The following is a 26,859-nucleotide window of genomic DNA, read 5'->3' on the forward strand; positions in this document are numbered from 1 at the left end:
GAGAAGCATTGGAATAGTGCGAGAGCTAGTTACAACTAAGACGTGAAATTGTGTGTCAATGTGTGTTGACAGTGACACATGAACAACACATCACATTGTCGTTAGACAGTGCTTCACATAGCATTATTTCCTACAGATGTGGGATTTGAGTTGCTTTCTTAAAGATGGAGGCATTCCAATCTGTTCAACTTGAAGACAGTTCATTGTGCCCTGTGGGAGAAATTTCTTTTTTGTTACTTTTTACTGGCTACAGCCAGTCCTCCGCATGTGCTGGAAGTGTTTCATTGTCTTCAAAGACCATTGTACTGGCTTTGCACGTACATATTCCAGCTGTTAGAGCAGGGGACGTTGTGTGCGTATGCCTGCGATAGTTTACTTCTAGCTAGCAACAGCTGGATCCACCCTAGCAGCCTGCAAGCGATGGCCCTTTGTTGCTATGTGCTCACAGTTTCTGAATTTTCTAATCTGGCATGCTCTGTGGATAGTGCACCTTCGAAGTTTTAGGGGACAATGGGAGTGCGAAAATGGCAAAATATCCTCAATAAATCTCATTGCAGATTGACCCCCCCCCCTTTTCACTTGCATTGTTCGTGCACACACTGTACTCTGATGTGGCAGAAATTTGAAGCAAATTTTAGGGAATGCAGTGAAAGGCACATTTAGGGCTGAATAAAATGCACATTTCTTTGTGACTCAACACCTGCCTCTTAGCACTTCTGGTGCCACTGTACATGGCAGTTGGTGAATAGAGGAAGCTGCCTGCTATTGAAATGGATCACCTGTGAATTTTGTATTTTAACACAAAACAAAGGCGACATTTTTGTACGTCATCTCGGTAGCCTCGCATGACGTCCAAGTGAATTTTTTCCCCCTTTCATGATACTAGTTAGCATTGAGCAAAAAACTGTATTCAGGGGCACTCAGGGTTTGAATTTTTATTATTATAAGCATACGAAAGCCAATGGCGAGGGCCATTGAGTTGGAATTGAGGTCTTGTTCACTGTCCTTTGCATGCGTACTTGTTTTACTGCAGTAAAGTTTTATCATGTTGTTTGAAATGTGCTTAGTGTAAGTATCAGTTGCTTTATACAAAATCTTCAGAGTATACGTGACAAATAAATGAACAATTCGTTTTCAACAGGCAGTATTCAATATTATCTTCTTAAAAAGCTTTGACATTTGTAGAAAAATTTGTATTGATAAATGGTAATTAATGAAACAAAAAAATTCCCAGATGTCCTCGGCTATCGCCTATGAAACGCAAAGGTGAAAGCCTTTTAAAGCTTACTATAATTCATCTTAATCCACCTTAGTAATCCTAATTCCACCTTAATCCTTCTTGATCCACTCTAATCCTCTTTAATCAACCTTACCTTAATCCACCTTAATCCAACCACTAATCATTAATTAAGTTTGCTAATCCTTAATCATCCCTCGTACACGGCTGGACATGCTTTGGTTTACTTGTGGCCTTCCTTGGGTCATGGGATATTTTCTGTACCTCATAGCGCGACCTTGAAACATAGTGAAATTATAACTAGTGAAAGAGCAGACAAAAGTAATGGAAAACAGGGAGGAAACGATTGCCTGTCAGAAACCGTGCAGTCGAATTAAATATAGAGGAGCAATAAATTTGCAGTATACAGCCTTCATATTCTCATTCAACAACAAGATAAATGAAAGTGGAAGAAAACACACCTTGCCGCTGGTGGGAGCTGAACCCACAACCTTTGCAGGACATGCTGTGCTGTACCAAATTCAGATATGGCAATGATTGTCCTTCTGTCCAGCTTTATCATATTTAGTGATAAACATGTATTTATAACCTTTTCCTGGTAGTATTAGACATCGCCACTCGTGGTCATGACGGCACGTGTGGAACATCTACCAAACTTTAGGCATTGCGCAGTCTATTTTACCTTTGGCTAATCAGGCCTTTGCATGCCACCTGAAGACATCAGGGTTGCCAAAATTTAAACACCCTCACCATGTGAAAAGTTGGAAGCTTACTTCAAACTTAATTCAGAATGGACTCTGCATTCCACTTTGCAAAACTGCTTTCCTTGCCTGTCACGTTCATATTCTCCCAACCGTGGTGCGAGTATTTTTGGCCGAAGCTCCCAGCCTCTGTTAAGCATCACGTTGGAAACTCGAGGGACAAACACACTAGTCAGCAGGAACAGTATAACAAGAACAGTCTGTTTAATACCGTGCGATAGTCACTTCATCTTTGTCTTCTTCTTTGTTATGTTTCCTTTAAATGCCGATTTATCCTCTTATCGTCATCGTATTTGCTGCACTACAGACAATATGGTTGTTGCAAGATATGGTGTCCCTTTGTTCATTTTATTTCATCTCGCAAAGGAGGTGGTTGAAGCACATTTCACAGATAGTCGATAATTTGTATAAAAGGTGGGTCTTGTGAATTTTCTTCAAGGCTAGTTTTTGTAGTAAAGGTCCCTCAGTTAGCTCATGAAGACCTTTCTTTCTTTCTTTAGTTGATTCTTTCTGAACAGGAACTGGAAAACTAGGGCAAAATATCTTTTGAGTTAATATGGTGGCATACAATGACTTCCGCTGAGGATACCCAATTTTTGAAATAAATTATACCATGTGTTTAGCACATGATAGCCTGAGTTGCTTATGCGCCATAAAACCCAATACAATACAATACAATGAATTTGTTGAATTTAACAGAGCTTGTGGATTAATGACTCTTGTAGTACTACAGTAAAATTATGTTTGGTGAATATTGAAAACTGGAGATATTGAGTCTTAATTTACCTAATCGCACATGTTCTTTCTTGCCTTTCTTTTTCACCAGGATACCTCTGCTCCCCTGATGCCAATGTCTACGACATTGACTTCACACGCTTCAAGATCCGAGACATGGAGAGTGGCATGGTGCTGTTTGAAATCGCAAAGCCGCCGCCCCCGTCTACACCTGGTGAGGATGGATTCGTGATTGATCAATTCATATCCAAACTGTGTTGGGCCTATAAGACACTGTAGTCAGGGGCTCTGAATTAATTTTGACCACTGGGAAGTTTAACACGCTGCTAAACCTAAGCACATGTTCATTTCTGCACTCTGCCCCCATCAGATTATAGCTGCCTTGATTGTGAATTAAACCCATGACCTTGTGCTCGGCAGTAGAGTGCTGTAGCACTTAGCCACTGTGATGGGTATGCTTTGTGAGGGAGGGCGAGTTTGCTGTGCATGTTTTTGATCCTGGGCATTTATGTGTCGGACTGGAAGTGAGTCGGCATTGTTGCTTGCCCGGTGCAGATTTGAACTAACCTGCAGGCTTCAAACGAACGGGGTCAACCTAATGCTGTTTCTCAGATGCTTACAAATTTACCGGCTTTTGCAACAATGGCACCAAGCAGTCTTTGGCTGGCAGTTTGCAGCTTGTGCACTTAATTTATTTACTGTACTGATGTCTCAAAACTGGTGACTTTTTTTCGTTTCTGCCATTTATTTATGTCCATTCACATACTAGGCAATCCTTTTGAGGCAGTATCTTTTACCAAGGTAAAACCTCACCCAGCCACTGCCAAAAGCTGTAATACAATTGACATAACTGCTGACAACCAATTGATTCATTGCACTTGTTGCTGTCCATTTAAATTTCCTTGTGCATGTCCCATAAATGCACATCAAGTGCATAGGTTCTGCGCTGAAGCTACTCTGATTCTGATGCGCGAGTGCTATGATTCTTTTCATGGCTGAAGCTTTTGCCTCTTGCGCTTGGGCATGCACTCACAGCTCTGACGCGTGCATTTCATCAAGTCTGGTTTGAGAAAATGTGTTTTCTGGCTGCTGGCAAAGCAGATAGCGCATACTCACACAGTAACCACTGAGGCAATTTGCTTGCTCCATGATATGTCTGCAGATACTGTACGGTGTCAGGTGTGGCACGAGCTGTAGAGACCACGCAGCAGTCATTACTGTAGCTGTATGATCAAATGAGCCTCGCACTATCCAGTGCTGCAGAAGACTGTTTGATAGTCTGCAAAGACTTGCAGTGATTTGCAGTGGGGCCTTTAACACTGGGATGCCCAAGCACAGCACTGCATCAAGGGAAATCGTAATAACTTGCCCACCTTTACTTTTGGCCATTGAGAGTGCATTAGTACAAAATAAAACAACTCTGAAATGTTATTTGAGTTACTTAGTACAGTAGTTGTTGCATTAGTAAGTGGCTTGCTGAACTATCTACAACTGTAGAGGGACTTTCTCTAGCATATTAGAAAAACTACTATGTATATGCTGTGCATTACGATTCCTGTGCTTAAATCACGATTTTGAGGTATCAAAATGGCTTAGCATGTATGGTAAATTGGACATTACAGGGTTAAACTTTTGATGCAGATGGCACTGTGGCTTATTTGCACCTATTCAAGGTTTCTTTGGTGCAGCAGCCAAGTTTTTCTATGGTGCGCCAATGCACAGGATACAGGTATGAGTGTACCATGGCTGGAAATGCCATTGGGGTTGCTGAGCTTGGCTCAACCAGCCATTTAGGTGCTACTGAATTGCAGCAGCTGATTTATACTCTTCCCCATGCTTTTCTTGCTTCACATCATATCACACAACAAGGAGCCACTACTTCCTTAAGATGATAACTACATGTGACAATGAGGCAACAAGTGAAAAGTAGGATTTAAAGCTTTATTACTAAGAAAAATGCAGTGTGGGATACTGTTCATGGTCCTTTTCCGGTCTAGTCGCGCCACAACCTGCAGAAATGGATAAAAAAGAAAGACAGCATTGTGTATGGAATCCTGAAAAACCTGTTGCCCTCAAAAGCTGGCAAGACAGGCAAGCTGATATTGGATAAAAAGGCCCCTCAATTTTAATATTCAGCAATCCAACCAGGTTGAAGAGAGTCACAATCTGCGGTTTATGCAGCTAAGGTTCAAGCAGCAAATGGAAGAAAATTGTTCTATTCAGTATATATATTTTGCTGTTCTGTCAATGTCAGCAATGTTCTCCCCCACGTAGTGATTCATACGTTTCACCAGTGCTGTCACGACGCTCTCGGGGAAACCTTGCTTTTAAAGAAACGCTCATGCAATACACTTGAAGCATTTTTGTCGAAATTAGTTCAGTGCATCATGCATATTTGCTACATTATGTATACAATATGTATACATATGTATGTATATATGTACATATGTATATATATATGTACATATGTATATATGTATGTATATGTACATATGTATATGTATACAATATGTATTTTGTATACATTATGTATACAAAATGTATACAAAAGCGTATACATATATCTATGCAATCATTTAACTCAAACGAATGTGCGTGACCCCTGCACTCGTGTAGTGCAGTAATGCAAATTAATTACAAGAGCTTTGGAAACGCGGAAACTTACCTCCGATCTGCAAAATTCTGGCAAGGTAGTGGGCACACGTGCCGGCCGCGTTTGTCCACTTCACCATATAAAAACCCGCCGAAAAGTCGTCGTCAGGCTTGAAGTTCTTTGTCTATCACTGGCACAATTGCCAAATGTTTGTCGATTTCGTGCCGCACGAAGCACGCAAGGTGATCAGGACAAAGCGCAGAATGCAGTGCAGCACGCATGCACGACTGCCGGCGACTGTTTTTTGTTCCTGCCATGGTTGCTGCACACACGAGCACATGTTGCTAATGTTGATGTTGATTATGCTGTCCCGTTTGATCACCAAGGAAAAATGACGCTGAGACAAAATTTAATTCCAAGGAAGAATTATTTCACAGATGTGAAATGTAAAATTTAAACAATATTGCTAAATTACAAATTGCGTTATGCCTAAAAGTTGTTTGAGTCGTGTGTTTAAGAAACACATAAAACAGTACAAGTTTTTTTCTTTTTTTTTACTGTTTAACATAATCAATACATCGCGACCACTTTTTTTTACGGTTGTTCCCCATTTACTTAGCCTCCAAATGCCAAATAGTGTCTTCCAATCTCACGAATCCAACCTCGAATCTTGCGTCCAAACTTCAAAAGAGAAATCTCAAAAGGAAAAGAGAAATCCGCAAATTTTGTACACAAGAGACATTAACATTTTCTCACTTAAATTTTATCCAAATGGTTTTCATAACTCCAATTGGACCATGTGGCAATTCTGATTTACCCAAATGGTCCTGCTGGAGACTCCATCTGGCCCAATTGGAAGGGAGGGTTTCCATATGAACCAATTGGCCGTTCTAACTGGTCCAAATGGTCCTGTTGGTGATAACACTTGGTCCAATTGGAAATTGCCGTTTCCAGTTGGACCCATTGGTATTTCCAAATGGTTTCAATTGTTTTTTTCGACTGGGTAATTCATTGGCTTTTGTCACTGTCAGGCACCAGCCACATGTTCTTGGTTAAATAATACACGTACATTGATATAAAAGAGCAACAACGAATTCTATCCATAACATGCACTTGTAAGATGTCACGGATTCTTGTATAGCTTCTACTAATGTAATGTACAGCCTCTACTTAATCGCATATATTTTTGCTCAACGGACAAGATGACCTGAAGCTCTATTAAACGTTGCAGCAGCCAAGCCAGTGCATTGAATTTAAGTTGCATGTCAGGCAGGGTGCCACTCTTGTTCACTGGACAGTGTGACAGAGTGTAGAAAATTAGGTGCAATGGGAAAACAGGTACAGTCACGTTCAGTGTGAGCTGCAGCACGGTGCTCGTGGTCCAAGGTGCTCCAAGACAGCGCGACGGGGCCAACATACGAAAAATTGGTTTAACAAATTTCAGTAATTCGAATGGCTTTCTTCAATTTGTCATATGTACCGTATGTACTTGCATAATGATCGCACCCCTGAATTTTGTCGTCAAAATTCAATTTTTGTTCTTTCCCGTGTAATGATCGGACCCCGAACTTGTCACAGCGATATGTCGTGTGCCAAGTCTAGCTAATGATGATTGCGCTTACCATCTGTCGAATACTGTCGAATGCTACACGAACGACTCTCAAAGATGTACCAAGCGGTCTGCACGCACCAAACATTCTTAAGCAGATGCCCCATTCCATTCCTCACTTCCCGCACTTCCATGAAAAAAAAAAAAAAAAAGCTACAACCAAACTTACCTTGGCTTTATTATTTGTAGTCTTCATAATGGTTTTGGTGAACAACAACAACAAAAAAGGCACCTTTCGATTCTTCTCGTCTGCACTCGTGGCCACGTTTACATATACGTTAAAAATGTACCCTATATATATGCCAACTCTTGTAACACAGTTAAGATATTCCCCCACCCTTAACGGAAATGTGCCGTATCAGGATAGTAGTGAAGACAAATGCCGCAGTTTCCGCAGCATGCCCGCCATGTGTTTCTATGTCACTGGCAGCTATGTGCGCCCATCTCTGTTTCTATCCCCTCAAAGTGGACATAGCTGCATTATTATCGCAGACTTGCCGATATTAACAATATTATTCAATGCTGATACGAAAGAAACAGTTTCAATGCGCGTAATGTACTCACGAGAAGAAAAACAATTGCGTTCGGTGAATTTGGCTTGCTTCGCTGGCCGCCATTTTTGTTTTGGTGTCCCGCACTGTTACAGCGGAAGCCGCCTGTTTGTTGACCTGTTGTCAGCCCGCAGCAAACGTGGGATGAAAAAAAAAAAAAAACGTTTTGTAGGAAATTTAACCCTCATAATGATCGCACCCCTGAATTTGGGTCAAATTTTTTTTGACAAGAAAGTGCGATCATTATGCGAGCAAATACGGCAATTGCCACTGTGCAGTCCTGATGCCCCCTCAACCATGGGCACCGTGTTGCAGCACACATTGAATGCGACTGTACATAACGTAAGCCTGGTGGTGAACTCTAATATAACAAACATAAATAATAGCAGGTTATATATAATGAAGCAAATTTAACATTTTTGTCACTGATGATAGTGTGTAAGGAATATATGCTTGTAATGAATATTATGGAGGTATTTATGTATTGGATGCAACTTTGTTATAATGAGGTCTGACAGTTGTGGTAGTGTAAAGAGGTCTGATTGAGGGCTGTTGTGGGCAGCACTGCATGCACGCTGTCACTGCGTTGAGCGACCATGAACACAAGGAACATTCATTCCAGCATCATACAATGCAGCACTACTATGCATTTGCATGCTAATCATTTAAAAAGATGTCACGCTTACTGCTGCTTCATTCTTGCTCAGATTTCGTAGCAAGATTGCATAGTTTAGGCCCCATCATTCATCAAAGTACTTGGTGCCATTGTTTGCATGGTTTTTCGGGTCTTCTAGTTACGAACATGCAATGAAAGCCAGTCCACGTTCCTACATCAGCCTCCATTTCTCATGGCAAGATGCACGTAGAACGGTGGTGCATAATTTTTTTTCTTCGGGAAATGGACAAGCAGAGATGCCAAGTGTTTCGTTGAATGATGCAGACCAAGATGCACGACCTTGCTGCAAAATTTTAAGGAAGATGCAGTAGCAATAAGCGCAGAACCTTCTTTTAAAATTGTTAGAAGGAAGACACAGCCCACTCTGCACATTGCCTATTATGAAAAAGGACGCACAAGCACATCTGCAACATTCGGCAGGGGCCTCTTATTGCACCATCGCTAGGTGACTGCGAGAAGCTTTACAGATGTTAGCAACAACAGGTGGTGCTTCGAGCTTTCATTGCTCAACTGTAGCTGCGGCTTCACATTCGTAGTTCTTCTTGGTGCTCATTGGTGGCTCTAGTAGCTGTTGAGCCTTTCCTAGTTGCAATTTGGTGGTTCCTAGGAAGCCGACGTGTGCACAGTACATTCCCTTTCATAAAGTCGTTGCGCGTACTTGTGTGCAGCTGTGCTATGGTAACTGCTGTTGGATCAGGAGCACAAGCCCTTTTGCATGGCCATGTTGCTCTCATTCTTGGGACAGTGTGGCATAGGGATTTTTTGTATGGGGTTTCTTCATTAATTAGGTAAAGCCCCTTTCGTGCAACAAGCAGACCTTCCTTGCCGTGGGGGGATGTACCTTTTTGACGCAGAATTGCAGTGGGTTGTGCCAAGCTGCAAGAGCGAACTCACGTTCACATCCCGCTCTTTGTGCAGAGCAAGTTTGCGGGCAACTCGTTTGCAAACTGCACCCAAGGTTTTCATAGTTTGGGTTAAGGAGGAAACCCTGGGCTGTGTGCATCAACTTTGCATCTTGTACGCTTACAGATGGGGACGACGCAGGTGAAGAGCAGCAGCTCGAAGGCGAGTGCCAGGACCCCAACGCAGGGCGCTTTGTCCGGTACCAATTCACTCCACAGTTCCTCAAGCTCAAGACGGTGGGGGCCACGTGAGTCTCTCTTCTAAACGTTTCCCCATTTAGCAAAGTCAGCATTTGACACAGTATAGCGGAATTATTGCTTGACTGGCTTATGGTTTACAGTGTATAAGGTGCATCAGTATGAAGAGGAACACAACTTAGTAATGTATCGCAATCTTTCAGCACTAAATCATGTCACTGAAACATGAAATAAACTGTATTGAATTGAAGTCTGTCCCTTCTACAATGCCACAAAGACAGCACCGGCGCCTTTTTAAATTGCTAACTACTTTTTGTGGTGATGTGGCCAGCTGTACTTGTTTCATGCAATGTAACAAAGGCCATTGTTCAAATAACTAGTAATTTAAAGAAAGGTAATTACTGCTCCATCATAGTAACAGTTGAAGAAGGGGCCAAGTTGTTCCCGATAAGTTGGGGCACATTAGTAAACACTCTTGCCTTTAGGCGCAAGCATAACTAGCCACCTCGTGAAATCAGTGGTGTCTGTCTGAAGCTGCGAAGCAAGCGAACAAGGAAGGTGCCCAGAGGGGAACAGAATTGCGTGCCGAGGAAAGTACAAAAGAGGGCGCTGAGTGCGCAGTAAAGTAACCCCACCTAGATTAATGTGTTGCTAACACTGAACAAGGTGGGGATGGAGAAACGAGGCGAGGTGTCACGGAGGAGCAAGGTGCACGCTGGGTTGACCCTTTAGGTTGACCTCCTCTGGCATTCGTTACAGGTTTTCTGTACCAGGTTCGTCTCGTGATGACGTCGTCCTCGCGCACCGTAAGCTGTGTGTGCGAGTGAACGTGTGTGACGGTAGGCCGACGATTGGCTCAGTCTCGCATGCGCAAGGGGAGGCAGCGCACCGTATTTCATTGCGCACATGGCACCGAGGGTAGGAGGGGGACGTTGTGTGCGGGTTTTATCTTGAAAGCGATCTGCTTCAGGGGCACAGTCTAGGTGGGCCGATGGCTCATAGCATTGCGTGCGCTGTGTTCTCTCCGCTAAGTCTGCCTTGAAGCGATAGATAGTACGAAGGTCACTTCGCTCGCTGCTGGTGCTGCAATTCCTCATGCCAGTGTTTTGACAGTGAGTGTCTGCAGTCGTCAAGTGTGGAGTGTTCATGCTTGCCCGTGCGCGCTGACATGTTAAGTAATTAAGATAGTAAGCGAATTCTTGCTATGAGGCGTTCTACTCCGGCGGCTGCTGCATACGGTGCTGTCGCGCAAGCCCTGTCTTGTATACAATCTGCGATGGAGACAGTGCAGGCATCTAGGTGCACCGAGGGCCGATAGCGTCGCGTGTGCTATAGCACCCGTAGGCTTGCACGTCACCCGTGTATGCAACGTAACGAACCTTTTACTTACGTTTTCGAAAGTGTATAAATTTTTTCAGATATATTATTCCTTGCTCAACTAGACTAATTTCTAAAGAACATAATAATTCCAGGGTATTACGTGCCAAAACCAATATCTGATTATGAGGCAAGCTGTGGTGGGGGACTCCAGATTAATCTTGAAACTCTGGGGTTCTTTAACATGCACTCAGTGCAAGGTAGACGGGCGTTTCTGCATTCTGCCCCAATCGGACTATGGCCACTGCGGCAGGGATCGATCCCATGACCTCGAGCTCAGCAGCACAACACCATAGCCACTGAGCTACCGTGGCAGGTCAACGAATTTCCAACAAATGTTTACATTTAACACTAAATGCCTATGTTTAACACTGAATTTGCATTTCAATTCACACATTTTTGCTGTTCCTGTGCTGAAATAAAAGGAAGGATAGATTTTTGTACAAGAGAACTACTGCATGTACTCGTGTGAGGTCCGCAGTTTCTTTTTTTTTCCAGAAATTTACAAGGTGCGGGATTTACACAAGGTTGTCTTATGACTATTCGCTGAAACATGAAACTGCGCCCAGACTGCTATGCAGAGCAACACGACCATTGGTGGCTGACAAGGAACCAACCAATGTTTTGGACACAAATTATGCAGTGAAAATGTCAGAAAAAAATTTTAAATAGGATTGTTTGTTTTTAGTGTGCCAAGACAGTGGAAAATGTGCTTGCAGACTTTTGTTTGGTGTTGCGCTGCATTAAAATAAAATTTGTTTGAAATTTCATGATGGCAAACTCTGCCGGTATAGTTCACCCATCATGTAGCCCAACGTGCCTTGAGGGTCGTTGGGAGTTGCAGATACGGCGTATACTCCAATGTCACTCTGCCAAAGCTTATGGTTTGCGAGTGGTTGTTTGATTGGAGCATTTTCGTGTTTTTCATGTAGTACTTGAATAAGCAAATCACAGTTTGCCCTGAGCTATTTAGTGCAGTAGACAGCCTGTTGGCCTGCGAGGTAACATGTACAGCAGGAGCCTGGGCTCTTGTCGCTCATATAACTGATCCTGGTAAGCGCGACACATTTCACTCATTTGGAATAGCCTGCAGAAATCCATAAGGTGGAAAACATTTATTGAAAGGGAAAATTGTCATCCACCTGAGATTAGCATTGAGCCACAAAGGAAACCCAAATGGGTTTAAATGGGCACTGCAACAACTTTTTGAACACGGTAAGAAAACATTCACGATTTTAGACACGGTTGCAATGAACATGTCTGCCAAATATTATTCATCTATATGCAGCAGGGAGCCCACAATCCCGCATAAAAGATTACTCATTCTCTTCTGTGGCTTTCAAGGCTATCTATGACTTCATAGACCCATGCGACAGTCCATAGATGCCAGCCATGGAGTGAATGTTTGTGATTTAAAGTTAATCCCAAGCAAAAGCTTGCACACGTGTGCACGCCACTCCAATCTTCTAGCAAATGAGGAAGCGGCACTGTCAACATGTCATCCCAACACCACTTCTTGGTCACACTTCAGCACTTTTGTCAGACATCAAACTTTAAAGGTTACCATTAAGTGTACCATGAAAAGAAAGAAAAGAAAAAAAACTGAGGAAGGAGCAATAAGCAGAGCATTGCTATCAGTGTTGCCCCAGCTGAGAGGAAACATTGTGTCAAGGAGGAATGGGGTCAGTAAGCATTGCAGTCTTCAAATCTCTATTATTAGGTCCTTCTCCAAAAATTTCTCTGGGAACGTATTCATCGAAAGGCATTTTGCTCACTCCAGTTTGTCAGTTTTTGAAAAAGGGTGTTGCAAGGCTCCTTCAGGGCATTGGTCTCAGGTTTGATATCTGGACCAGGACGAATTTTGCTTCAACTGCTAAATTTTCTTCCCAAAAAAGCCAGTTTCGGGCTTCCTTTGTTGCTTTATGCCGCTCTTAAATGAATGACAGTTTTCCCTTTCACACGTGGAACGTGCTGCGGTGCACACAACGCGAATGTGCTTGCTGCATGGTGCCTGGCATTGCATTTCATTGTCCTCTCTCGCATTTTTATTCCTGGCCTTTCAGAGTGGAGTTCACAGTGGGGAGCAAGCCCGTGAGCAAGTTCCGCATGATTGAGCGGCATTTCTTTCGTGACAAGCTGCTCAAGACATTTGACTTTGAGTTTGGCTTCTGCATCCCCAACAGCAAGAACACATGCGAGCACATCTACGAGTTCCCCTCCCTCTCCCAGGAGCTGTGTGAGTGCTGCATGTAAAAGTGAACACTTGCCTGATTGGCTCGTATCACACCCAGTCACGCAACAGTGGTAAAAAATACGTCTCCCGTGACCCCGCATCCAATAACCTCATATCATCGTTTGGTATACCGTATACACAAATGCCACAACCCTTCTTTTTATCCAGTACTCCCATATGATCAAATGGGACACCATACAAAAGCCCCTGTGTTCCCTCATGGGTATATGCGTTTTTTGAATATGAGAGTTAGAAGGAAGTTTTAGCTCGGGAGTTTCTATCTAAATACATAAGAACAGGGAAACGGATTTTCTCGGCAACCACTGCACCAGTCATGCTAAGGGTTGTTGCATTTAAAGAAAGAAGTTAAAGTTAGTCACTGTATGCGGTGGATTTGTGCCAATAATTAAATAAGTATTCTTGGAAATTGCAAAATTTGAATGAACTCATGTTTCATTTTTGAAACCCTAACTCGGTTCTAACAGCTGTATATCAGCAATTCTGTAAACTGCATCTAATAGTACTTCTGTACAAAGTTTATATATACATGCTCTGTAATATGGCTCTAATCTGTGACTAGGACTTTTATGAAACCCTCGTAAACATAGTAACAATTTCACATACACGTTAAGCTCATATAGTATCAGATTTGTCCCGTTTGAAATTCTCTAACAGATGCAGTTTATGGAACTCCAGTGTATGTTTTTGTTGCGGAGTTACAGATTTTGAAACTTCATGCTTCTGTATTTGTGAAATTCACCCACCGTATTTGCTTGAATCTAGGCCGGCCCCAATTCTAAGCCGACCCCTGAATGTCCGAAGTCTGAAAAATTTTATTAAAAACTTATCTCGAATGTAAGCTGAACAAAAAAATGAGAACAGCGTTCACAAAATGAAAACAGTATTTATTTAATATGAACATACCGAGCTCATTCTACGTGATCATTGCTGTTAGCCTCGTATCCTTGCAAGCTCACATGCACGGACAGTGCGGCACGGCTTGTATGCGTCGAAATGCAGCGCGATCACGGTGAACAGCTCCTCTCTGTTATTATGTGCTTATCTTCCTTATCGCTAGCATCTCCTCATTGCAGCACACACGAAAGGCATCTCTCGTTGCCCTCTCCAATGACGGACATTTTTCTCATCAATGCTAAAGTCCCAGCCGGCTTGAACGTTTGACGAGGCCTCTGCGGCTAGCGCAACTTTTCGTTTGTGGCATTTGCCTGTTTGGTGCCATTACAATAACGCCGTGCCTAACGCCGTTTTAGCCACAGTACCGATACAACCACGACCTACTGAACGCCAGACCTGCATAGATGACGAGAAGTTCATTTGAGTGATCGCCAGCCATTTGTGCACGGGCGCGAGTAATAGTGAGTGCGAGAGAGAAAATCTGGGTGCTTTTGCTCCTTGAATATATTTCTGTGCCTAGGCACTTTGGAGGAGGTTTCTTAGCGTGTGTTGTATGCGTTTGTCCCTAGGCATGCCGGCATAGTAGTAGGCATAGTTGGGTCGAGTTTACACTCGGATGCTGGCTGCCGGCGCAGTGAAATAGGTGAAACAGCGGGCACTGATGCCCCATTTGATGACCGCTGTTTGGTGACTGCTGTGACCGCGTTGACCTGTGGCTGGTACATGGCGTCATCAGGTCGTCTTTCGTCAGCGTATTCTTTGTTTCTAGGCTTCGTCGGGATGGCAGCATCTCATTGATATAGCATAGAGAAAGACTTCGGCGTCTTCATAGATGGTGGAGTATCTTTGTCAGTTCAACGAACACTCACCGCACCTCCATCGGTTGCTGCTTTTAGTTTTTTGGATATGGGCTCACAGACTGGCCCCGGGCTAGGCCAGTGTATGGTCGGTGCTACAGCGACAAATAGCGGCCTGGTGACGGCAAACGGCACGGTCATCGAGGGCTCCACTGAGTGGCGGCGAGGTAGTCAGCGATATCTCGAGGTCATACGCCAAGGTGTAGTCACAGCGTGTTAACGGCAAACTGTTACAGTCCTACCTCCAGGTATGCGCATCGGCAGGAGATGAGACCTGCTTCTCTGCAGTGATAGCAGAGCGGGCGGTAGTCGGGAGCGCGCCAGACATCGGTCTTCCTTGGGCAGTTTCACTGGACGACGGGTGGGCATGATGGCGACAGCGGTGGACGACAGAATTGCATTGTTACAGGGCCCTGACGTGGTCGCGGAGGGGGACCTTGACGGCAGCCAACGATGGCGTAGGTCATCGCTTCTGGTTGGGTCTGCGTTGATTATGGTTGCACCTCACAAACTTCAAGTGATCGCTGAACCTCTTTTTGACGATGTCAGCGATTGAGGCCACCTCAGGCTGCGACCTTGGAAAGAGCTTCTGGAGTTCCTCGCGAATGACCACTCTGATGGTCTCCTGCAGGTCGTTGCTGCCGAGGGCTTGAGCGTCGGTGCCGTTCGGTCAGCGGTCGGCGATTATATTGCTTTGTCCGCATATTGAGCATCCTCTCAATTATTGTGGCCTCGGAAATAAATTCGGTAACAGTCTTAGGCGGGTTGCATATCAATCCGCCGAAAAGCTCTTGCTTCAAACCGTGCATCAAGAAGCGAAGTTTTTTCTCTTCCGCCATGTCTAGGTCGGCGTGTTGGAAGAGGCGAGTCATCTCCTCCGTAAAGATTGCGATGTTCTCATTCAGCAGCTGCATGCGGGCTTCCAGTAGAGCTTAGGCTTGCTCTTTGCGCAGGATGCTTGTGAACGTCTGCAAGAAACCGTTGTGGAACGGGTCCCACGTAGTCGGGGTTGATTCCCGGTTCTCAAACCACATCATGGCAGAGTCTTCTACAGCAAAGTACACATGCCGGAGCTTGTCGTTGGAGTTCCTAGTCGTTGAATGCAGCAACCCTTTGATATGTTTCCAGGCAGTTATTCGTGTCTTGGAATGATAATCCACGGAAAGTCGGAAGGCTTCCTGGGCTATTGCGGCACGATGGGGTACACTGGGGCTGCCATGGAGGTTGACTTGGCAACAATATTCCTTGTCCTCTCAGGCAAAAGTCTGTGCTCTGGGAGCATTACTTGCAGCCTGCGGTTACCTCGCTGGTTCTTGGTGATGTTGGTGTCGTCTTCCGCATTCAGGCTTGGGTCACGGCTTTGTCGGGGCGTCCGGTACATCAACGCAAAGCACCTCGACCAGATGTCACGTAGTAGTAGTGACAGTGAAGAAAGCAGCAAAATTGGGAATGGTGAAACTAGTGTTTATTGGGTGAACTTGTGCCCTCAAGGGCAAGCTAGACTCAAAGAATGGCAGCAGCGAAGACAGTTGGTGAGTGTCGAAAATCTCGTCAGCATTTCAAGCGTGTCAGCTTTTACACATCAGCCATCAAAGGTTCCAGAGTAATCGTTGGTGCTCGCGTGTCTTCCAGAAAGTTCTACACAACTCGCGTCGCATGTGCAATCAGATTACACGAGCTTGGGTGACCACAGACAGCAGAAAGAACAATCGATAATCTTCAAGAAACTTTCGAAACATGCGGGCGCATCCCGTGCTGAGTGATAGCATTTGTTAGATGGTAAAAAGCGGTCACCCGATAAAGATATACAGGTACACGTGTCAATATCGATGTCTGCGATCTCAAAATGAAGAAGAAAGTAATTTTGTCTTCGCTCTGCCTATCTACACATGACAGCTGCATGCAGCTGTGTCTGCTGCGCGTTGCCTCCTAGACAGCAGCAGCATGCTGTGTTGCGTAGTCTACTGTGACCTCCAAGTAGTGCCATGAGCTTTCTTGCTGCCGAGACACTCAACATTTAGGCGCGTCTTTGCTCCTTTGGCTCCCTCCTTGTGCAGCTTTCAGGGCACTAGCAGAGAGAAAAAAGTGAGAGGAAGCTGTGCAAAAGTGTGATAACTCCGTTTATGCTTGAATTATTAGAAAAGTCTTTGTGGTGTGCAATTCAGGAGACGAAGACCTTTAATAGTGAGGCTATTCTATTAGATAGAAAAGTGTTTCAGAGCCCCTTAAAGGAGTACATATTGAAGCAAAATTTTTTATGCTCTGCTTCTTCAGCCTAATCAGTAGCCATTGACCCAGTAATCATGGTAAAGAAACTAGTTTTGTCCAGTGCACAACACTGTTTTAGTTATATGCTCGTATGTGTTATTACCGGTCAGGGTTTCGATCTTGGAGGACACTTCGTGCCCCGTGATGTCAGAGGCATACTTGAAAACGATAATCACGTAAGCTTGTGGACCTGTGATGCACACTCATCTACCATGCCATCTCGGCTCCTGTAGTGTGCTAGTTTGGTGGGAAACCTGTGCATTGCTACACCATCGCAGTGCTTTATTGGACAGAAGTTTAATATGCAGTATGATCCTGACTTTAGAGAGTTTTAGTGTGTCTGCAAGCTTCTTGCTATTTGTGGTTCACTGGGTAACCGGAGAAGTGTACGACAGGAACTATGTAATCCTGTTAGTGACATCTGGTGACACAGTGTCTAACCAGAGTGCATGCAAAACTAATACTGCAACTTACATATTCTACCTAATTTCTGGTATAAAGAGTTGGTAGCAACATTATCATTAACATACTGAGCTTTATATTAATTTCCTTCAAACATAACACTGAAGTGACAAAAAACATTTTTTTTAATGCATTGTACTAATGTAAAATTTCAAGCAAGCGTCCCCCCTATAATGAAAGATAATCCAAGAAAGTTTGTGGAGGGGGAGAGTGAGAGGGCCCCTTGCTCGGTTGCAGAATGAAATTCAAGGGCTACAGGCCCCGGATCCAGCAGCCAGCAAGCTAGGCCTATACTATCTCCCAGCAATCACATGCTCGCCTGGGTTGCTTGTTTGATCACTAAAATCAAGTGTATTGTAATTTAAGTGCAACATAATAGTGTATATGGTGTGCTGACCAACATAGGCACTTTATTGCGAGCTGCATGTGGTCATGTCGCAAGCGCCACTGGTCTCTGATTCGACAGCCCAGCAAGCTAAGCCTGCCAGCTCCTAGTCATGGGCAGCTGTCAACAGAGCAGACAGTGCGGACGTGACTTTGCGGAAACACATATTGGCATCTTGTTTAATACGAGAGATCTGTGCAAACACGTTTGTTTTCACTTTATTTGCAACGTCATTCCGAGCGTCCATGCAGGGGCGCCAGTTCTGGGCGAAGCTACGTGCTGCTAGCTCATTCATACCGTGTGTCCTGAATTGTCGTATGCAGCAAGTTGGGCTCTGACACGTATGCCAAGTCGGATTCCTGCTTTGCACGTTTGACCAAAACGGCGACTGACGAAGGCCATGGTGTGGATATGGCTATGCAGACACCTAGCTATGGTGAACAATCGGGCCTCGGCAGAAGTGTGCCTAAACACTAAATTTCTTTCTCACCAAATTGTGTCATTTTATGTAATTTAATATTGTTACGTAGGAAGACGCAGACAAAAAGCTACGTACAAGTATATTTACAAGAAAATACGCTGCGCTTGGCCAAGAGGCAACAACCCGCGCTAGCTTCTAATCGTCGTCGTCGTCGTCTTCTTACTGCTCCGCTCTTCGTCATTGGAAATACTATCCCGTAGCACTACCCCCAGCGGCAAAAGTGCCGTCCCGGAGCGACTAAAGGCTGGAGTCTGAAGCAGTGTAGTAGGTCTTGAGCCTACTGACGTGCACGACATCACTAGAGTCCAGAGTAGATGACGAGGTTGAGCTCACAGGAGCAATTTCGTACGTCACAGGCGTCACCTGGCGCAGCACGCGGTAGGGCCCTGCGTATAGCGAAAGGAGCTTTTCTGAAAGTTAGACGTGACGAGAGGTCGACCACAGGAGCACGAGCGCACCAGCTGAAAACTGTACGTCACGGTGGCGGGCGTTGTACTGACGCTGCTGCGTGGTTTGCGAGTCCGTCAATCGAGCACGGGCAAGCTGGCGTGCATGGTCGGCGAGGGCGATGGCGTCGCGCGCATACTCAGTTGTTGATATCGCAGCAGGAGGAAGTACCGTGTCAAGGGGCAAGGTTGGTTCGCGACCGTAGAGTAGATAAAATGGAGAAAATCCGGCGGTGTCATGCCGGGAAGAATTATAAGCAAATGTGACGTAAGGAAGGGCAACGTCCCAGTCGTGGTGGTCCTTCGAAATGTACTTGGACAGCATGTCGGTAAGAGTACGGTTTAACCGCTCTGTCAGGCCATTGGTTTGAGGATGGTATGAGGTAGTCAGCTTGTGTTGAATAGAGCAGAAACGCACAATGTCGGCGATAACTTTCGAGAGGAAGTTACGACCACGGTCAGTAAGCAGCTGTCGCGGGGCGCCATGCACTAAGATAATGTCACGCAAGAGAAAGTCTGCGCAGATGAAAAGCTATGTACAAGTATATTTACAAGAAAATACGCTGCGCTTGGCCAAGAGGCAACAACCCGCGCTAGCTTCTAATCGTCGTCGTCGTCGTCTTCTTACTGCTCCGCTCTTCGTCATTGGAAATACTATCCCGTAGCACTACCCCCAGCGGCAAAAGTGCCGTCCCGGAGCGACTAAAGGCTGGAGTCTGAAGCAGTGTAGTAGATCTTGAGCCTACTGACGTGCACGACATCACTAGATGCCAGAGTAGATGACGAGGTTGAGCTCACAGGAGCAATTTCGTACGTCACAGGCGTCACCTGGCGCAGCACGCGGTAGGGCCCTGCGTATAGCGAAAGGAGCTTTTCTGAAAGTTAGACGTGACGAGAGGTCGACCACAGGAGCACGAGCGCACCAGCTGAAAACTGTACGTCACGGTGGCGGGCGTTGTACTGACGCTGCTGCGTGGTTTGCGAGTCCGTCAGTCGAGCACGGGCAAGCTGGCGTGCACGGGCGGCGAGGGCGATGGCGTCGCGCGCATACTCAGTTGTTGAGATCGCAGCAGGAGGAAGTACCGTGTCAAGGGGCAAGGTTGGTTCGCGACCGTAGAGTAGATAAAATGGAGAAAATCCGGCGGTGTCATGCCGGGAAGAATTATAAGCAAATGTGACGTAAGGAAGGGCAACGTCCCAGTCGTGGTGGTCCTTCGAAATGTACTTGGACAGCATGTCGGTAAGAGTACGGTTTAACCGCTCTGTCAGGCCATTGGTTTGAGGATGGTATGAGGTAGTCAGCTTGTGTTGAATAGAGCAGAAACGCACAATGTCGGCGATAACTTTCGAGAGGAAGTTACGACCACGGTCAGTAAGCAGCTGTCGCGGGGCGCCATGCACTAAGATAATGTCACGCAAGAGAAAGTCTGCGCAGATGAAAAGCTATGTACAAGTATATTTACAAGAAAATACGCTGCGCTTGGCCAAGAGGCAACAACCCGCGCTAGCTTCTAATCGTCGTCGTCGTCGTCTTCTTACTGCTCCGCTCTTCGTCATTGGAAATACTATCCCGTAGCACTACCCCCAGCGGCAAAAGTGCCGTCCCGGAGCGACTAAAGGCTGGAGTCTGAAGCAGTGTAGTAGGTCTTGAGCCTACTGACGTGCACGACATCACTAGATGCCAGAGTAGATGACGAGGTTGAGCTCACAGGAGCAATTTCGTACGTCACAGGCGTCACCTGGCGCAGCACGCGGTAGGGCCCTGCGTATAGCGAAAGGAGCTTTTCTGAAAGTTAGACGTGACGAGAGGTCGACCACAGGAGCACGAGCGCACCAGCTGAAAACTGTACGTCACGGTGGCGGGCGTTGTACTGACGCTGCTGCGTGGTTTGCGAGTCCGTCAGTCGAGCACGGGCAAGCTGGCGTGCATGGGCGGCGAGGGCGATGGCGTCGCGCGCATACTCAGTTGTTGAGATCGCAGCAGGAGGAAGTACCGTGTCAAGGGGCAAGGTTGGTTCGCGACCGTAGAGTAGATAAAATGGAGAAAATCCGGCGGTGTCATGCCGGGAAGAATTATAAGCAAATGTGACGTAAGGAAGGGCAACGTCCCAGTCGTGGTGGTCCTTCGAAATGTACTTGGACAGCATGTCGGTAAGAGTACGGTTTAACCGCTCTGTCAGGCCATTGGTTTGAGGATGGTATGAGGTAGTCAGCTTGTGTTGAATAGAGCAGAAACGCACAATGTCGGCGATAACTTTCGAGAGGAAGTTACGACCACGGTCAGTAAGCAGCTGTCGCGGGGCGCCATGCACTAAGATAATGTCACGCAAGAGAAAGTCTGCGCAGATGAAAAGCTATGTACAAGTATATTTACAAGAAAATACGCTGCGCTTGGCCAAGAGGCAACAGCCCGCGCTAGCTTCTAATTGTCGTCGTCGTCTTCTTACTGCTCCGCTCTTCGTCATTGGAAATACTATCCCGTAGCAATATGCAATTTTGTAAAAAGTTAAAGAGCTGTAGCCAAGCGGTCCGGTGAAAGTGCACGAAGCGGTGAACAGGGTGAAAAAAGGGAGAGGGCGCTTGCTCGGTAGCTGGTGTCAATTTCAAGTTACTCAAAAATGGAGGGGGGGGGGGGTGCATTTGCACGGGTAGGGGCGCTTTCTCAGAATTTTACGGTAGTTGGACAAATTATCGCAAGATGTCACCTCCAGATTTGCTACTTATGGCCACAGCACCAGTAACCTGGTAATCCGTAAATGATAAGTGTTCATATACACTTGGTGTACACACGTACATACTCTTTGCTTGCAGTCAGTGCAAGATACCCAATGCAAATAGTGCTGAAATGTTTTTTGAATGGCAACTCAAGCCAATGATATCGCATGCTACTCAAATCAGTTGCCGAAACTCGTGAAGTAACATTGTTTACAAATAGGTTTTACGCTGATGATAGAGGTCCAACCTAGGACCTCCTATCTTGTGCCTTTTTACTTTGGCTGACATGTGTTGTGTGATAGCGGCAGTGATGTTTTATTTTTGTTCTGTTTTTATAGCATTCATTGTACTTTTTTAAATCTTGGAATGTTCCCCTACTACAGTAATGCCCTCTGGGGGCATGTAGTGATGTTAATCTTAAAAAGAAAGTTCTGCTTTTACCTCCTATTCTCCACTTGCACCAACCTCAAAATTAAAATTTGTTCTAAGCTGCATTTACTATTGATACCTTACAGATGACACCTATGAGCTTGCAGCGATGAAATGTTCCAGTATCTTGAGCTAACATTTAATTTGTCGGTATTCCTTTGCAGGGACAGACATCCGCGAATTGCGATAGCTCCGCCAATGGAAAGATTGCCTATCGCATTGGCTAAAACGAGCCCTGTTTTGCTCATTAAATGTAAATTTATGTTTTTTATTCTTCACTAAAAGTCATGAAAAATGACCTTTGTTGCCCCATGCAGCAAAAACATGAATATGCATAAGTGACCTATCACATGACCGTCTGCTAGTGTAAGCGGTTCTTGGTCATTTTATTCATACTGAAATGCAATACACTTTTTTCTATTGGAAGTTGTTCTAACTTACAATGTACAAATAAGCCTTGGTTTGTAATGGGTAAAGTGGCGCTTGCCTTCACTTGACGTTTTTGGCGAGTTGGCTTGGCGCATCTATCGACAGAATAATGATGCCGGGGGACAGCCACCAGTCATGACGTAGGCGGGTACTTGGGGAAAGATGTGGTACAAACGTAAGGAAGATCTGTACAACAATGCAAACTTGTATACCAGCCTGTTATTTTCAAAAGTGGTTGAGAAGGTATAAGTGCAGGTGGTTAACCACAGTTGCAGTCACTCCTGTGGAAGCAGAATGGTGGGCCACTTTCACAATATGCGAGGCGGGCTATCAGCATCGGAGCTCCCACTTCTCACCGTTGCTGGAGGAGCGACTCTTTCTTTTTTAGAGGCTGCTTAGATCGAAAAATTCGGCTTGCTAAGTATCCACACATTTTTGGAAGTAACCACTGCAGGTGTAAACATTACAGAGAGTGAGCTTTTTGGTATGCCATTAAGTAACTGCGTCCTTAAAAGTTGGGAGTTGATCCTTTTAAGGTTCACATGAGGTTTTTGCATAGTATCCCATGTGATCATGTGGTATTATTGAATGTGGGTTAAGGGGCACGTGTGTACAGTAACCGATATGATCCTGTGGGATCGTTGGATGTGAGAGTTATGGAGCTATGATGCTTTTGTATAGTACCCTGTATGATCTTATGAATCTCATGGTCTTGTGACCTAATGAATGTCCATGGGCGTTGAGAGGCACATGAAGTTTTTCTGTGTATCCTGTGGTACCGTGTGGGATTATTTGTGTTTGTGGTGCAATGTACGCTTACACACTCTCACTCTCTTGTACATTTCACTGCAGGTGACGAGATGATCGCCAATCCATTTGAGACCCGGTCGGACAGCTTCTACTTCGTGGACGACAAGCTGATCATGCACAACAAGGCAGACTACGCCTACAACGGGGGTCTCCAGCACCAGTAGAAAGCCCCGTGGCGGCCCTTCTTTCCTCATTTTCTCCGCTCTGCTGCCAGATTCGCACACCACTTGGCTGGGATCACCAGGGGCCCGACGGTGACACCTGCATCTCGCCTGCAGACTGCCCGCGCCCCGTCTAGGACACAGCCCGCGCACGTACGCACACACACATACACACACTCCTCTGCGCCTGCCATTAGATCATCGCCACACGCACACGGCTTTGTTTGCCGCATGGGAGGACGGGCTTTCCTCCTTTCTTCTCCATTTCGTGCCGGAAGCGGCAGCACAGTTGTAGCTGTCGACCATAAAAAGATGTGTACAGTCCTCGCACAAGAGCACCTTGGCATGTCTTGGCTGAGTAGGAGTTTCTAAAGGTGGGCACGGATCATTTCTCGTGCTAGCCTGCCAGTCTGCGGCACATGCCTTCAAGAGACAAGCTTGCGACGGGCGGCTGCAGTTGGAAAAAAAACTAGAGTTGATATTGTGTACGTCATCTTTTAGTCAATGCCTCACTTTTCTTTTTCTGGGTCCGTTGTTTGTTTGTTTGTTTGCTTGTCGGTATGTTTCATAACAGTATTTTGTGGGGAGCTTCAAAAGAAAAAGAGTTGAGTGAGAAAGAGTGAGAAAGTGGAGAATAAGATATGAGGAGGAATAAACACCTCCCACAGGGTCACCAATCATTTCCTGCATTTCATCAATTGGGCAGTATTGACATCCTAAACATAACGTCACCATGCCAATGCAACATGAGAAATATACTACAATAAGCTGTATCCGTTATCGCAAGTTTACTGCAATGTAGGCAACTCTTGAATGCTTCTCCGGGGTGCTAAGCTTTACAGGTAGGTATGGTGGGAAGGAGAATAGCCTTTCTTTTTTCTGTACGAGTGGTCTCATTCAGCGCTTGCTGTGTTGAGCCACGCATGACCACATTCACTAGTCTGGTGCTTGCTGGCAGAAGCACTTGTCCAAAATTACTACCAGCTCGATTTATTTAAGGAGCATTTGTGGGGTTCTCAATGGTTCCTGCTAGGCAAAAAGCTTAAAACTCAAGCTCAGCAAGTATCGAGAGCTATACGGCATATGGCGTGCGTTTGCAAAACGAGGGAATATTTGTTTCTTTGCGCTTTTCTGGTGTGCCCACAGCTTGAAAAATTATTATAGTGCTGGCAAATTTCAGTGCTACAGCTTTAACCAGTGGCACATTTTGTGCATCATTTCAGTTTGGTATATTAGGGATCTTGAAATACTTTATAGCATTGCTATGCACACTTTTTGTTTTCAGTACCTAGTTTTCATGATGGCCTCTTTGAAGTAACAGTGGAGATGAGTGTCCTTTGACATTCTTTCGCTGTACAGCTATGTTTAATGGCTGTGGTCTGCCTTGGAAGCAAACTCATTACGTAGTGTCACATATGCGGTGGTAATAATGCAAGCTCAAAAATCATCCGAGCGTGGCCAGTTTAACCACATCACCATACTCTTGTTTCTGTTTTGATTCTGCTATGCTTTTTCTTTTATAAGCTTTCCTCGGTTCAGGTATCATCATTAAAGAAGAAAGTGTAACTAACTTTAAATCAACTTGTGGTGGGTCACAGAGATTGCTTTTCACTGTCACGTCACATCATGTGAGAAAAGAATGTGGTTTTATTGCAGTGGACAAGCATCGCTACAAAAAATGCGAGTACATATTGCAAACTCTTGTTTGTCTTTACTGTCAGTTCCGGTGAACAGAATTGTTCGTTTAACTTACGGGCCCAGTGTGCTGAAGTAGCCGTTGGTGCAAAATAAGCCAGCTTTTGCAATAAAATGATGAACCTTCACTATCAAGTATGCATTTCTGTCTAATAGGACTTCTCTTACTATTTCCGCTGCAAAAACTGCTTGTGCTAATGTCAGAAAATGCTTCCTGCCTCAGTTTGAATAATAAATTTGGAGCAAAATCAGCGTCACCACCTTGCGGCAGAAACACAGGTCACTGGAACAGCGTAAGCAGGGTGATTTTTGTTAAACTTTTTCTTTTTTTCCGAAAGGAGGTTACAGTCTAGCAATAAAAGACAGTTATGGCATAAGAAGCAAGCAGCATGACTGTTTGGTAGTTAGTATGCTGCTAACACAGAGCATAAGCATGGTGTTAAAAGTAGTGCAGGGATGGAAGAATTACAAACCAGAAGAGTCATTGCTATGGCTGCCAATAGAGAATGGTTGTGAACATACTCTCAGCGATCGAAGCTACCATTGAGTCGCACAAAACTGGTGGTCGGATTGAGGAAGTGTGCACATGCACACGTTAGAAATTGTGCAAATTCTTTCCTAATTGTTTACTTCTCTCCTGTATTTTGTATGGGGATACCGTTTTGCACCACCTGCGACACCTGTTTTTCAGTTTTTTTTTGTCAGCGTTTATTTAATTGTCTCAAGTTGTGCTTTTGCTTTTCATACAATAAAGTTTTAAGTTGCCGTAAGCTTGGGGCTATTTTATTGCTTGAAAAGAAGGGCGAGCTTTTCGCCTGCTCTCGGCTTCCGCAGGGCTTCACTTCTGTGGAGTGAAAGGCCTGCTCTGGCTTGCCGAGTTATGCCATGGTGGTGCGTGACTTGGCATATTGTAGGGAAATACTATCGCTGCAAAACTTGCGGCACAAACAACCAACTGTTCTATGTACATGTGCTCAAGGTGGTAGTCGCTAACATGACACAGTATATGTCAGTATGCAATCTCAAAGAAAAACAGATCTCGTAAAGTAATAATATATATGTAGTCTGACATGACTCATGGAGCCGCGTTTGGCGTAGTTTAATAGTCTTAAACAAAAGCACTTGAACTGAGGGCAAATAATAGCTTTTGAAATGTCATGTGCAAGCAAAGGAAGCTTTTGCTGCAGACTGCTTACATGAACTGCTTTTGAACAATATATGTATGTGTGTGTTTTTTATGTAGAAAGAAAAGAAGTGAGTTAGATGCTGGGAATAGGCACGTAGCCAGGATTCTGGGGGGTGGGGCTAAGGTTGCATTATTCTCATGCTTGGTGCATAATAATACAACTATTACCTTGGACGACAACTGGCCTGCTTGAAGGCATGTAGCATCCTGTAGTTTTCTAGGGCAGGCGTTCGAAGGATATGCGCTTTCGGAAAAATTTGGGGGAGGGGGGTGCTGAAAACCCATAGCCCCTTTCCCCCCTTGCTACGCCACTGGCTGGGAACCGATTGTTTAATAACATGCGAAGCACTTGCACTTTGCATTGGTACATCTGTCGCCATGCAGGATTGCCAGGTTCCAAACATGAAAAGTAGCCTCGAAGTGTATGAAAGTAGAAAAAAAAGTGGCAAGTAGCCAGCTCAGCCATAGGTGACAAAAGAATCGAGAAAGGTAGCCAAGGTATACTCGGGAACATTGATATGTGACAGTTGCACTGACCTTGACACTTGGATGTAACCTGGACTGGTGCCATAAATGGCATTGCAGAGGCACGGACAGGATCAGTTTCAACATTGTGGTGTGGTTGTGCTTTGCTCTCTTCAACCCAACTTTCTGCTTTCTTACACAATGCAAGTACAACTGCTGAATTTGCAACTTGTCAGGGTACGTTAAATGCGCAGGTCACGCTGAGACAACTGCATCATCTGTT

General features: G+C 45.0%; 1 protein-coding gene across 1 annotated transcript in view; it reads left to right on the top strand.

Moving 5' to 3' along the window:
• The window catches only part of unc-119 (unc-119 lipid binding chaperone), a 39,746-nt gene extending 14,051 nt beyond the window's left edge, over positions 1 to 25,695 (top strand). Inside the window, exons 2-5 of the mRNA XM_065433617.2 lie at positions 2,825 to 2,947; positions 9,192 to 9,312; positions 12,703 to 12,875; positions 23,112 to 25,695. Coding sequence (XP_065289689.1) covers positions 2,825 to 2,947; positions 9,192 to 9,312; positions 12,703 to 12,875; positions 23,112 to 23,233 — 539 coding nt within the window. The 3' untranslated portion in view covers positions 23,234 to 25,695. The remainder of the gene's footprint in view (positions 1 to 2,824; positions 2,948 to 9,191; positions 9,313 to 12,702; positions 12,876 to 23,111) is intronic.
• Positions 25,696 to 26,859: the final 1,164 nt, after the last annotated feature.

This window comes from Dermacentor albipictus, chromosome 2, assembly GCF_038994185.2.
Source record: "Dermacentor albipictus isolate Rhodes 1998 colony chromosome 2, USDA_Dalb.pri_finalv2, whole genome shotgun sequence".
NCBI lineage: Eukaryota > Metazoa > Arthropoda > Arachnida > Ixodida > Ixodidae > Dermacentor > Dermacentor albipictus.